The sequence below is a fragment of the Boleophthalmus pectinirostris genome, unplaced genomic scaffold (genome assembly GCF_026225935.1).
Source record: "Boleophthalmus pectinirostris isolate CB_2022bp ecotype Guang Dong unplaced genomic scaffold, ASM2622593v1 HiC_scaffold_22, whole genome shotgun sequence".
Lineage (NCBI taxonomy): Eukaryota > Metazoa > Chordata > Actinopteri > Gobiiformes > Gobiidae > Boleophthalmus > Boleophthalmus pectinirostris.
The window spans coordinates 10,748,608-10,762,322 of NW_026571190.1; the positions used below are offsets into that span (position 1 = coordinate 10,748,608).

Genomic DNA, 13,715 nt, shown 5'->3' on the forward strand with positions numbered 1-13,715 from the left:
CTCATCTTACTCATGCGAGGAAGCAGTGTGTGTCTGATTGGTGACAAGTCGGAGTAACATCAAATACAAGACCGTTCATGACTTTTATTTATTTATTTTTCTCTTTTTTAAATCCTGAAGTTGTTTTCTGTTCTCTTTTGTGTGTGTGTGTGGGGGGGGAGTAAGTGGGGCAGTATGTGAAGGACTTGTAAACCCGCAGTAAGAACCAGCTGTAAAAGCAAAACAATGAGCCCAAAGAATCTAAAAATATCCTCTTTAAAGTCTAAAAACAGGGCAACCGTTTGATGACATCATCGCTGTGAGACCAAGGCCATAGTGACTGTTTTCATTGTTCGGGCTTTTATTGCAGTATTTCAGATGACATCACAACATCCTATAGGCATGGTTTTACTGAGATGGAGGTGGAAAAAAAGTAATAAGAAATAGTTAAAAGAGGCAAGTCCATTGAGATCAATTTTGTATAAATTTTTTCATATGTTGACTTAAGATGCTGTTGGATAAATAGCCATGATAGTGAACAATATTAGGATTTATTGTACATTCATAGTATTTGGAACTGTTCCCGACTGAGAGAAGGACATCGGCCTACTCTGAAATAAGAAAACAACACATTTTACACTATATAAACTATACATTATATAATACAACCAAAAAAAGAAAAGTAGGATGCGGTTGACTAAAGGTCCCAGAAAGATCCATCCTTCCATTTTTTTTTTTTCGCTTATCCGGGGTCGGGTCGCAGGGGCAGAAGTCTAAGCAGGGACTCTCAGGCTTCCTTCATCCTGGCCACTTCGTTCTGCTCCTCCAGGGGGATCCCAAGGCATTCCCAGCCCAGCCGAGAGACACCTGTCGAGCAAGAGTGCAGTGGGCCTGGTACGCAGATGTACGCTGTCCACCCACTTCTAACGATGTGAGAAAAAAATAACAAATATAAAAAAGCTACAACTTAAATGTCAAACTGGAACTATTGGCAGTGGTGAAAACAATTTGCACAGGCTCATGATATCTGCACTACTGTCCTAAATTGACCTATGACATGAGGGTCCAGGTCTGATCTTAGGACTGAACCAGGACTGAACCAGGTCTAAACCAGGACCTGGAGGTGTGCCTGCATAGGCCGTGACGACATGAATTGCATACCCCCAGTTAAAAATCCCCACTACACCACTGCTCCCGATGGAGGCATTCAGAAGGCACCTCAGAGCCACCTCAACTGCTCCTCTCAACGTGGAGGAGCGGCTCTACTCTGAGCACCTCCTGTGTGACTGTGCTCCTCACCCTATCTCTAAGAGAGCACCCAGCCACCCTGCGGAGGAAACTCATTTCGACTGCTTGTATCTGCGATATTGTTCTTTTGGTCATTACTCAAAGCTCATGACCATAGGTGAGGGGAGGAATGTAGATTGAGCAGTAAATCGAGAGCTTTGCTTTTTGACTCAGCTCCCTCTTCACCACAACAATCTGTTACAGCGACTGCATCACTGCTGATGCTGCATCAATCTGCCTGTCAATCTCACGCTTCATCCTCCCCTTTCCAGAAAGATGAATAGATCAAATGTGACCTCATCATTAGTTGCCTGCTACTATTATTATTACTACTGTACTATTCCCCTAAGACAGTATGATAACACTGTACTTTATTATTATACAATTTTACTTCTTCAATTGTTTTGCCATTTTAAGCTTTATTTAGGCTGTTTACCATTGTTTAATCATGTCTGTGTAATCCCTCAGTTGTCCAGGTAGGTACTATAAATATTCTATTTTGTCAGCTGGACAAAAGTTGTGAAGACATTTCTTCACTCATTCAAGTAGACTGTCCCTGATCTCACACCTATGAACAAATAGTTCTATCCCTATTGTTTTCTTTGTTTTGATTTAGGTCTGAGGATAGAGTGATAGATGTCTAAGTCCCCTATGTCTATTCAGTGAAAGATTGTTTTTCTTAACATAAATAGCCTCTTTGAATTCCCTCTCCTACCATTCCCTCTCTTTTCTTTCTTCAGGTTAGTTGCTTTGAGATGGAGATGCACAGCAGACTGGGGTCCTGAGCTGCTCTTGCACCAATGTTGGTACATTCTCACATGGAGTGATTGTTTTGTTTCTCCAGTAATAACAGAAATTGCAAACACATAGGTGTTAGCGTCATTGTAATTATCTCTTCCCTTCAGACAGATATAAGGCAGTGTCAAACTAGCACATGACCAGAACTAAAGAAGCCAGCTGGATAGGTGGCGAAACGTCTTCTCTAAAACTCTTGTCCAGTTGACAGATTTGAGTTTGTTTTTGTTGTTGTTGTTGTTGTTATTATGTTATTACTTAAATTATGCAGGCACATGAAAAAGTGATGTATTTATTGAAAATGTGTTCTTATGTCAAACAGTTCAGTTTCAGTAACACTCAAGTTTGTTGTAAGCATTAGATAGTGATTTGAGTGAAACATGATTCTGGAGAATGCATTTAGACTCAAAAAAGAAAAAAAAAAAATGCACTGACGTAAGGTGAAAATCTGTATATTTTATATACAGCTAACATTATTTTTGCATATACAGTACATGCAAGAGTGACAGCTGGACCAGACTTATGAGGGGAAATGTATATGATATAGTATATAAACATATATAGAGATGAGGAAATGGTCTGGGCACTTTTATGTACAGAACCTCCTCTTTCTCAGACATGTGTTCATATAACTCATAAAAATGTTCATTGTTTTTCATAGGAAATACTGTTATACTGCAGTAAACACAGTCACCGTCTCAGTGGAACACAATAGACCGCTTTACTCACTGTCTGGGCTCTTATACAATGAGCTGGTGCAGTGATGGCCATGTACATGCTGTTGTACTGTTCATGATACTGTTTTAACCAGCAGACCATTATACTGAAGGGCAGGAGGAAAAATAACATTTAAAGTGTTTTTTTTATTTTTTTTATATATATATATATTTCATGGGGTGTCAACTAGTCAGGCTGGCATCACCTAGTGCCTCCGCTCAATTTCATTTCTCTTCAGTGACTAGGTCAGGAATCGGAATACACTAGACAAGAACCCCAGAAGTTGTAGACTGCGCACCAGCCAATCAGCGAAGAGCTGTGAAGCCATGATGTCAAACTCAAGTGCCTGTCTGGGTCCCTTTTGAGGTCCCCCAATAAACAAAGCGGTCGAGATGGATGTAAACGAAGACATACGTTCTGTGTTGGCAATGATTCCCGAGCCGGAACGAAGAGAATGTTTGGTGAATTTTATCAAGCGGAAAGAGGTTATTGCTTTTCTTCCTACGGGATTTGGTGCATTACATACGTCACGACCAAATAGCAGCGATTGGTTAAATAAAAAAAGTTCCTGCCTACCATCGAGTGAACGAATCCTAATGCTGAGAGGTCAGATACTTTCCATGAGGTGAAACTGCTGTGTTAACTGCTAAGATCTAACATTATTAGATTACCATGTTACCTTTTATTATTTTATCAATGCTATATTCGCCAAAGACAGTGTACATGTTTAATAAGTGTTTGTTTCATTTCTGATGCTCTTGAGTTACCCGTCCCTTTGCTCTCAGTGCTATGTCATTCCCCCTTCAGAGCACTGCACAATGGATCAGGTTTGTCAAGTTGCTGTGTACAGTTTTATGTCATGTTTTTGTATATTTATGGCAAATTGTCGTGTGAGAGCCTGGATGATGTAGGCTTGTGAGCTGAGCATTGAACAGAATATTACAGCTAATCATAAAGAGGGTTCACGCAGGGAGATCAGTAAATTAATGCATGCATGATATTCAAAACCTCTTCGGGCATGTTTTTGATGAGGAAAAGATAAAAGAAAGCATAATATCCCCTCTTTGAAAAAAAGTCCATCTGTCCATCCAACAACAGCTCTGATTGGATGAAACTGTTGGTCCTTGGCAGTTTCTTATTTTAATTTGCATCCAACAGCATATCTTTTATTTATATTTTTAAGTCTACTTTTTATCTTGCAAAAAGCTGCTTTTACAATATTGTGTATGGAGTAAAATGTTATTTCCCTTCCCTCTTATTCCTCCCTTTCTCTCTCCATCCCCCCTTTCCTCCAGGCCCTACCCTTTTCCTTTACCTTTCTCCTTCTTTTTACTCCTCTTTCTCTTCTCATTTCCACACGTCAGAGCTTCTCCCTTGGGTGCTGTGTGTTTACGTGATGTTGACAGTCCAGTGGGAGCTTATAGGTGCAGGCAGGTGTAGAGTTTGTCCGATTGCTTTCTTAACTAGAGCCAAACCTGGAGCAGTTTGCCCTGTCATCACAAGCTCTCAGCCAAAGCTCACTCCACAAAGAGCTACTATTTCAGTTTAAAACCATGTTTGGACCTCAGGCCAAATGTACAGTCCTGTGTTTGATCTGTGCAGGTTTCTGAGCCTGTGTGAAGTCAGAGATGTACTGTATGATCAATCAGAAAGTTGAATGCACATAGGCACCAGGAATGTTGCGAGATCAAAAGTGAAAACTGCAGACACCATCACCCACTTCATGAACTACAAAGGCTAAAGGTATGATGGGAAATGCAGTGCAGTTTAACACCTGAGGGGATAGCGGACTCACAGCTGATTGGACCCAATATATTCATTGATTGAAACGTGTTGCCATGCAGTTCAGCAGCGTTCCTCCCCCTCTTTCTACTTCTCGTCTATCTACTTCATATCATCATATTAGAGTGTAGATCGGTGATGGCTGATATTTTCTATCCGAGACTGGCACTCATCCAACAGAGCCGTGATCGAATCTGAACCGAGCCTTATAGGCATTACGATATTGTGTCTGAGAGAGATCACACTATTTTCATAGGCCTACTAATGACACACATAGTATATTGTTTGTGTGGCCTCTAATGGACCCAAACTGGTACATGGTTAGAGACGCAAAATACAAACTCGGAATATAGGGAAAATAATGAGAGGACTTTATTCCTTCCTCGTAAAGAGGTACATTTAAAGAGCAGCCTCTCATCCATCTTATCCATTGAAACTGTCCTCTGCAAATAATGACAACTGTCCACAAAACTGCACTGTTAATCCGGTTTGAAGCATTCTTTAAAAATAAAAAGATTCACGTGTGTGAGGTTCCACACCTCGATCCATGCAGCGCACATTAGCGATAGTGACTGTACTTCCTGTGTGTTTTATTGCCAATCTTTTATGCTTTAAAAATCATGTATCTGAGGTATTGCACCACATTTCACAAATAATAATAACACAGTTTTGACTTGTACCTAAATTAAAAGTGCAGTGCTCTGATGTCTGAATACTTAAGAGTCTCAAAGCAAGTGGTTTTACAGAAAATAGCAGACGCGATCGTGCTCACAATTTTATAGCCTGTGGTCCGCAGCCATTAAGTCTCATAAGATTCTCCCCGTGTCTGTATTGTTCATTATTCAAGACCGAAAAATCCTGTATTGTGTGGTGGCCTTAAGATGTTTTTAATTTTACATTTCAAATGTCTTAACGCGCTGATGTGTCTGAGTCTGACCCGAGCCCTAACATAAGTTCTAAATATTTGTCAGAGTCCGACTAAGCCTATTGGGTTCCGATGGGGGCAGTTGATCTTCGGTCAGGTTTCCGTCCTCCATCCATTTTCTTCTGCTTTTGCAGATCTAAGCAGGGACTCCCAGACTTCCTTCACCCCAGACACTTTCCATGCTCTACATCATGTATGTGTTAAATCATGTCAAGGCACCTAACTTCATTGTGAGCTCTACATTCTTTGCTCTGGTGATGGCAGAGAATTTCCATTTCTATGGTATGCTGAAGGCACTCATTGCCAGCTCAGTCCTTGTTATTTTGGCCTATGTCATCAGAGATATAACACTCCCTACAATGCAAGCATAGGCTGAATGGACTAGACAGGAATAGACAACACTGTCTCTGAGTTCTGGGCCCTGTACTGATGGTTAATGAACTTCTGCTTTAACACTCTAGTGTCATGCCTTTGATCTTCAACTCTCGGACTACTACAGTTGACTCCACAACATGTGTGTGTGTCAGTTTGTGGTGTGGGGGACATGGGAGAATGCTTCACAAAGTTTTATGTGGTTTTATTCAACCCTTCAAATGAACACAAGATCTGTCCTGTCTACATGATCTGAAGCCTCCTGACTGTTCTCAGACTTGTGAAGTGTGGGATCTGAGGCTCTTCTCATTTAGTGTGTTTGTTGTGTCACCATGGCCACTGTGAAGCCACCTCCTGTCATATCACTGCAAAGTATCAATAACCATAAGTGTCCTTCCCTCCCTGTCTCTTCCCAGGACAGCCCTCCACAGCTGGACATGGAGCAGAGGTTGCGTTCAGCGTCCACGGTGGATGAGCTGATGAGTCTGATGTACCCTTCCTTCTGGGCGGCGCTCAAATGCAGGTCCAAGCTGTCTGCCGCTGGGTCAAACGCCAAACTCCAGGCCCAGATGCGAAGATCCAGGCCTCAGACAGATGAGCCCAAGTACGCTGCAGCCTACCTCAACCTGGACCTGCTCAAAAGTAAGACCTTTACATTCAAAAGAAGATTGTGCAAATAAAATGACACACCAAACTTAATCTTAAAGGGCTCATTTTATGCTATTTTCTGTTATAATGTTTTTTCCTCATCAACAAATACTCAGAGTTGTGTTGGTTTCATTTATAACACACAAACCCTGCATATTTAGGCCGAGTTCTTCTCTCAAACTGAAAACACTCTCTTCCATCTTGTGATGTTTGTGGCAATACAGGAAGCACTCTTCTGTGTCCATACATACCAAACTCTCCAGACCAAAAGGTAAAAAGTAACTGTTAACTTGAAAGCTACCACATGACATCACAAGGTGGTGCAGAACATTTTGAGCTTTTGAGATGTAGACAGACTAATAATAAAGGATTCCACTAAGGTGTGAATGAAACAAAACACAAGCTTATAAGTTTTAAAGCTCACAAGAGTCAATTTCGTGTAATAAAGAAACCTTAAACTTTATTTTTGTGTGTTAGAAGAAGAAGTGTTTTTGCTCTTTAACTGGGGGTTTGGAACTTCAAATCTCACTCACCATTTCCTGTCAATTTGTTTTCGAGAAGTTAGCTCCCCCCTCACATCTTTGTTCCCTTGTGTCTGTGCAGGTATCGAGTCAGAGTGGAGGAAGACCCAGTGTGTCCCGCGAGAGGTGTGTGTGGATGTGGCACGAGAGTTTGGGGCTCCCACAAATCTCTTCTACAAACCCCCGTGCGTGTCCGTGTTCAGGTGTGGAGGATGCTGCCACTCAGAGGACAAGCAATGTCGCAACATCTCCACAGGATACGTCAGCAAAACTGTGAGTGCCTCGTTCATCGTGAGATACTGTTACATGAAAGGGATGTTTTGGAGCAACATCAAATGTGTGACATGCAACGAAACTAATAACTAACTGAAATGATGAATAGTAGAGATAGGACGAGAACTTGTGCCACATCTAAGTCACCCGCAAATTCTTTCAAAATCTTGTCTTGTTCTCGTGAAAATTCTATCTCGTCCCACCCCTAATGAACAGCATTTTTGTGTCAAGCCCCCCCCCCCCCAAAATATTTACGTTTGTATGACATTTTTTATTGATGATCACTAGCTGTGTTTTAGAATGAGTAAGATTAGAATGTCTCTGCATGCCCCCCTTAAAAGGAACTGTATAATGAGATTTAGATTTTTAATTCAATGGGCGCGCTCTAAACATGTGCCTCCGTAGAAAGGCCAAACAACACAAGTTAATGGACCGTGGCTGTTGCAGTCTGCTCATTGACCAGAGTAGTGTAATAAAGGATACCAGCACTACAACCATGTTTCAAACAAACACAAGTAATTTTATGTTATATATGTTTTATGTGATATCATTGTAGTAAAATTGCCAATATCATTGTGGTCTAGTCACGGTATTAAACTTTGTATCTTCAGGCAAAAATAAGAATTTTGAGTCCTCTCCTGTGGCACATAGCACAATTAACTGCATGGACCATAATCCTTTGCAGTCGTCATCAGCCACTGCGCCAGTTGTGGACGCAGCGGCAGAATATATAGCGAGTGATTTTCATCTATTTTCCACAGTGGACGAGGTTAGGGGGTAAATTTGAACCAAAATATAAAATGCCATCGCATTTAAGTTTGTCTTTTTTTTAAATTCCTACAAGAAGGACTCAAATATATATTTGTTTATGTTTTATGGAAATGAAACTTAAAGCCGCATGGCTAATTTGCATAAACAAGAAAAAAACAGCTAGCTCCTTGTGCGCTGATGCGGTCAGCTTCTGTCAGACTTACTCTGTGAGATCCCTAACTGAGTTGTTATGTGAATTTTGCACTTCCACTTCAAAGGCTTTTCAAGCTGTTCAAAATGTCATTGATATGAATATGACAATAAATATTGTACCAAATGACTGGTCAAAGCATTTTATAATGTCAGTCGTGTTATTATGTATAATATCGTAATATTGTGAGCCTCCCCACCATATCGTGAGGTTTCCCACGATATTGCAAAAAGTATCTTACTATGAGGTTCATACAATGACAATATCGTATCGTGAGACTTGGATATTGTTACACCACAATTATTTATATATCAGTGTTGTGCAATTCCCAAAATCATTGGTAAATCACATGCAACCTTTATTGATTACTGAGGCCATAAGAGCACAGCCTACATACAGTTCCTTTAAGGCAAACTCAAACCAATCATATAGGAAGATTTTTTTTTCTGTACAATCAGATGGAAAAAATTATATCTTCCTGTATGAGTTCTATAGTTGTTCTCCATTCTCTGTCAGTGCAGCTACACTGAATTCAGCCCTGTCTGTCTGGCTTTGTGTTTTATAATGACTTTCTGCTCACTGGAGTCTGGAGAGCGTCTGTGTGGTCGGTCAAAGTCACATTCTGTTTTCGCTCTCTGCTGGGGTCCCTCCTGAGGCTGCCCCGTGCACTGCCTGCTCATAAATCACTGTGAAATAGATGGACTGACCTAGGATGTGGTTTGGTCCCATGTGCAGATTAAGAAGTCATTCTGTGTGTTAATATTTGGACACTGTGTCTTATGAAAAGGCATTGGGTTACCGCAGCACAGTGGTAAAGCAATCACTCACATATAAGCCAAAATATGAGACAGGATAATTCATATTTTGAACCAGTAACCATCAGTCATTTTGGAGCGGCTGTAGCTCAGTTGCTTGAGGAGTTTGTAGGCCTGTCACTATAACAAATTGCGGTATATTGCTTATTGCTTAAGTAAATATAAACAATAATACTGAAACTCATTTATGCCACTGACACAACAACCCAAGAGCAAATTTAAACCACAAAAACTATTCTAAATGTATGATATTGCTAAAAAAAAAAAACAAAAAAAACAAAAAAAAAAAAAAAAAAAACATGAGCTGCAATGAATAAATAAAAAGCACAATTAAATATTTTTGTATTTAGTTTGTATCTTTAATGAGTCATAGATGTTATTAAATAAATAATTAACCAGTAAATAAATAATAAAAGTTTCCTACTATTGCAAAAAAAAAATGTCTAGGAGTTCTCCCGCTAACTACTTGCATACTGTCATTGTGTCCTTGGGCAAGACTCTTCATCCATTTTACCTGGTTGAAGAACTCATAGACATACCTAATATAACTTTGTTGCCTGTCTAGAATGAGAATGAAGTCCAGATCTCGGTTTCTTTCTTCTTTTTTTTTTACTCAGTTTGGTCTCCACTCCCAACTTGAGTAAAAGTACAGAAACAGGAGCAAAAAAATACTCAAGTAAAAGTATCACAAGAAAAAATCTACTTAAGTAAAAGTATTAAAGTAACCGTTTAAAAATGTACTAAAATGAGTAAAAAGTAAAAATATTTTGAATAGATTTCGTGATTTTGCTGAAAATGTAGAGATTTTGATACAGATTACTGCTAAATTTTGTTCAACAGAAACAATTGAATAGCTAGAGTTAGAATAGATTTTTTTTTCTTTTTGTAGTGGAGTAGAAAGTACAGATGCCTGCTCTCCATTGTAGTGAATTAAAAATAAAACTATCCATTTTAAAATCTACTTAAGTAAAGTACAGACTGTACAGACTCAACTGTATACTTAAGCAGAGTACTACTTTTACTTTGTTACGTTCCACCTCGGCTCATTGGTCACCTATATTACAAACTAAATGACATTCTTCTCACTTCAGACTGGTTGAAAGTGATTTAGTGCTCATTGATTCTACTGAAATTCCATGTTTTTCAGTCCCTTGATATATTTTTAATTTCTTTTTTCCCTTGTAGCTTTATTTATTTTGATACAGACTGACCATGTATGTCCCTGATTGACTAATCCACTCAAAACCAAAATCTCATTGTATTGGAGAACTGTGTATTCAGGATCCTAGAATAACTTTGTGTGTATAGCACTTGACATATTATTCTAACATTTCAATTTTCAACAAATGTTATTTTCCATCTCAAATTCCTTTACTAGACCGTGTTGATGATACCATTTCTACTTTAATTTCTATTTGGTATAGTGAAGTAACATTGCGGTGCAAGGGCGTAACTTTCCATGTCATCATTTCACGTTTTTATCATTTGCACTATTTTAGCTGAATTCAATACAAATGACTCTTTTGTACTTTCTCTATTGTGTACTTATTGCTTTGGGTTTGTCAGGAAGTGCTGAATACCAAAACACACATTATTTGATTATGTGCTTGTGCTATGCCACAAAAGGATATTTCTGTGTAACCAATGATTAGTGAAATCGCTGTTACAATTTTAGCTGAAAATAATCTTACGTTATCCCTGCAGAACTGGTTTTCCTCGATTAACCTGACCAAGAGTCTGGCTCCGAGCTACATTTTCCTAGACACTACACTGTGTATTGAAGCATCAGATAGAAACGATCCCAAACACTGAAGATAGATAAAGCCTTTGTTGTTTATTATCTATGGAAAAAAAAAAAAATCTTCTTTCTTTTTAAGTTCTTTTAAAAATAGACATCAAGATAGACTTTATGAGACTAAAACTGAAACTCTAAGGCAAGATATTTATAACATAGTACTCCTCCAACCATTGGTGTATATATAGTGTAAACAGAGTGGGGGAACGTACAGCTCCTTGGGGAACTCCTGTGTTTCATGTTTTTGCTATTGACAAAGAGCTGTTTACCCTTACTTGAGTGGTAAAGAGTGGAACCACTTGACCAGACAACAACTTTTAGAACGCTTAGGAAACCTTTGGTGCAAGTGTATGAGGATTCATGGTATCAAAGGCTGATGAAAAGTCAGTTGGACTACTGCAAACTTTTTAGAACAAACTAATATTTTTTTTTTTTTTTACATTTCTGGCGCATTTAATCTTTTTAAGGGGGCAATATTATGCTATCTATTATGCTATCTCTGTTATAATGTTGTTTCGTCATCACAAACATACCTGCTATTTTGTTTTGCTTAATTCACACTTACTACAGAAATCTTGAAAATTTAGGCTGAGTTCTTCTCTCAAACTGAAAAGAGTCTTTTCCACCTTGTGATGTCATGTGGTAATACAGGAAGTGCTCCACTGTGTTTGAAGCTGGCAGCAATTGTCTCCACTGTAAACACCATACACTTTCACTTGAGTCATTTGTATGATTTCAATTCTGGATTGGCTTGATTCTCTACTGAACTAAAAGTAAAAGGAAGCTGTTAACTTGAAAACAACAAGTTGGAACAGAGCATTTTGAGCTTTGGAGATGTAGACAGCCTAATAATAAGGGGTTACACAAATATGTGTGAATGAAACAAAACATTACTCTGGGAAGTTTTGGAGTTTTGAGGAGGTAATGACATTCTAACATTGTTTGAAGCTCATAATAATTTCTTGTGAAACTCTACAGAGGAGGCCCATGTGGAGTAGTTCAGACTGAGAGCAGCAGAGACAGAGAACAGTAGCTCACACATAGTAGTTCTGTTGGATGCTACAGATTCCAGGCCATGTGTTTTCTATAAACATTCTGACGTCTGGCTGCGCTTGGATAAAGATGAGCACTTGTTATACGGGTACACAGTACAACTCAGTAACAATACCAAGAATCCTTCGAAACACTGCAGCTGGGAAAAGGAAAAGATAAGGTCCTACTATGCAAACACAGTCACAGTCATACCAGTCTGTACTAGTATATCTTTGGGTTTCATTTTAAAGGGACTGTAAAATCCTGAATCTTTTGTCTCAAAACACTCCATTTGATGTTCCCCAGGATTGTGATGTCATAGATAGGAACCATGTGTTTTAGTCCATAAATCATCATCAGACTTGTTTTAACAATTTCTGCTGTTAAATCATGTTCATTACTACTGCATGCTTACATTAAAATGTCTGGACATGTTCCTCATTATTTACTTTAATTGTTTTCACTGTAGTAATTCCCCCTACTTCCAGTAAATGGAGAGTTGCACCAGATCAGAAAATGAGGAGCCCAGAGGCTGTGAAATAATGCCAGCTGAGGTGGCTTGCATAGCATCTGTTTAGGAAGCCTTCTGCCTTCTGGACACCTCCCTTGGTGGGTGTTTTGGGCACGTCACACCAGGAGTTGTCCCCAAGGAAAACCCAGGACACACTGGAGGGATTATATTTCTGACCTGGCCTGGGAACACCTTGGTATCCCACCAGAAGAACTGGAGGAAGTGTCCGGGGTGAGGGAAGTCTGGGAGTCAATGCGTAGACTGCTGCCTAGCCCCGGATAAAGCAGAAGAAAATGAATGACTGGACTTTAAAAACACATGAAATTACTAGACAAAGTTATTAAGTGAAGTTACTTGACAGTTTGGGTGATCACAGGTTTCAACCACTAACTTTTTGGTTGGTGGGGAAAAGCTTAATACTTACCCTTTGTAATCACATACTTGTCACTGATAATGATTTGTGCAAATTAAATGTATTAAATTCAGTGTTTAATTCTGTTAGCCAAGATATTTGTTATTTTATGCTGTCTAAAACTAAAATGACTTTCTAATTTATTCTTTACACTTGGCTGTGAACAGAATGTACCGAACTTACTTGTCCCTAATGTGGCGTTATATTACTTTCTAAATTGTTTGACCAGAGTTTATTCAACTCCAACGGGAAGTGAAATATTGTGTCCTAATCTTCTTTTACAGAATTTGGCAAAGAGTTGGAGATTAAATACATTGTTATTGAATACAGACTTATTATGTGGAGCGGGGTCAGGTTAAACTAATGGCAACGCCACAGTAGCTGAGTGACTAACACCAAACGCACTTAAGATCATTGTCAAGGAACAGAGTACAGGCCAAATACAGGGAGGACAGGGGGTGAAATAAAGAACAACTCTGAGCAGCAATGACAAATACAGTAGTGTTTGGAAGTAGTCATTGGAAACACATGAAAAGCTAATTATACAAAGATTTTTTTGCAGTCATTTCTGGTTTAGTTTTGCTGCCAGGGTAACTTGTCATTCTCAAGTCTCCTGAGTAGCATTGAGAGGGGAAACCACTGGGAATATCGGTTGCCGGAGACTGTTGCTGGGTCTTTGGGCAAGACGCTTCAGCCACCTTGTTTCAGGTGTCCATGTACACAGATGTATGAATGAGATGCGTGGGAAGATGTCCATAAATACATCAGGAAATATAAACAATAAAACCTACCACATTTAGTTCAAGTTTTTTTTTTTTTTTTAATATAATTTTTCTTTTAGATCTGGAGAGTAAGAGAACCTAACTATTACTCAAATATGTGAAAGAAGA

At 39.1% G+C, this 13,715-nt stretch overlaps 1 protein-coding gene across 1 annotated transcript in view; it reads left to right on the forward strand.

The window, feature by feature from the left end:
- The window catches only part of vegfc (vascular endothelial growth factor c), an 81,746-nt gene that overhangs the window by 33,538 nt on the left and 34,493 nt on the right, over positions 1-13,715 (forward strand). The window contains exons 2-3 of the mRNA XM_020932973.2: positions 6,274-6,499; positions 7,109-7,299. Of these exons, the coding sequence (XP_020788632.2) occupies positions 6,274-6,499; positions 7,109-7,299 (417 nt within the window). The remainder of the gene's footprint in view (positions 1-6,273; positions 6,500-7,108; positions 7,300-13,715) is intronic.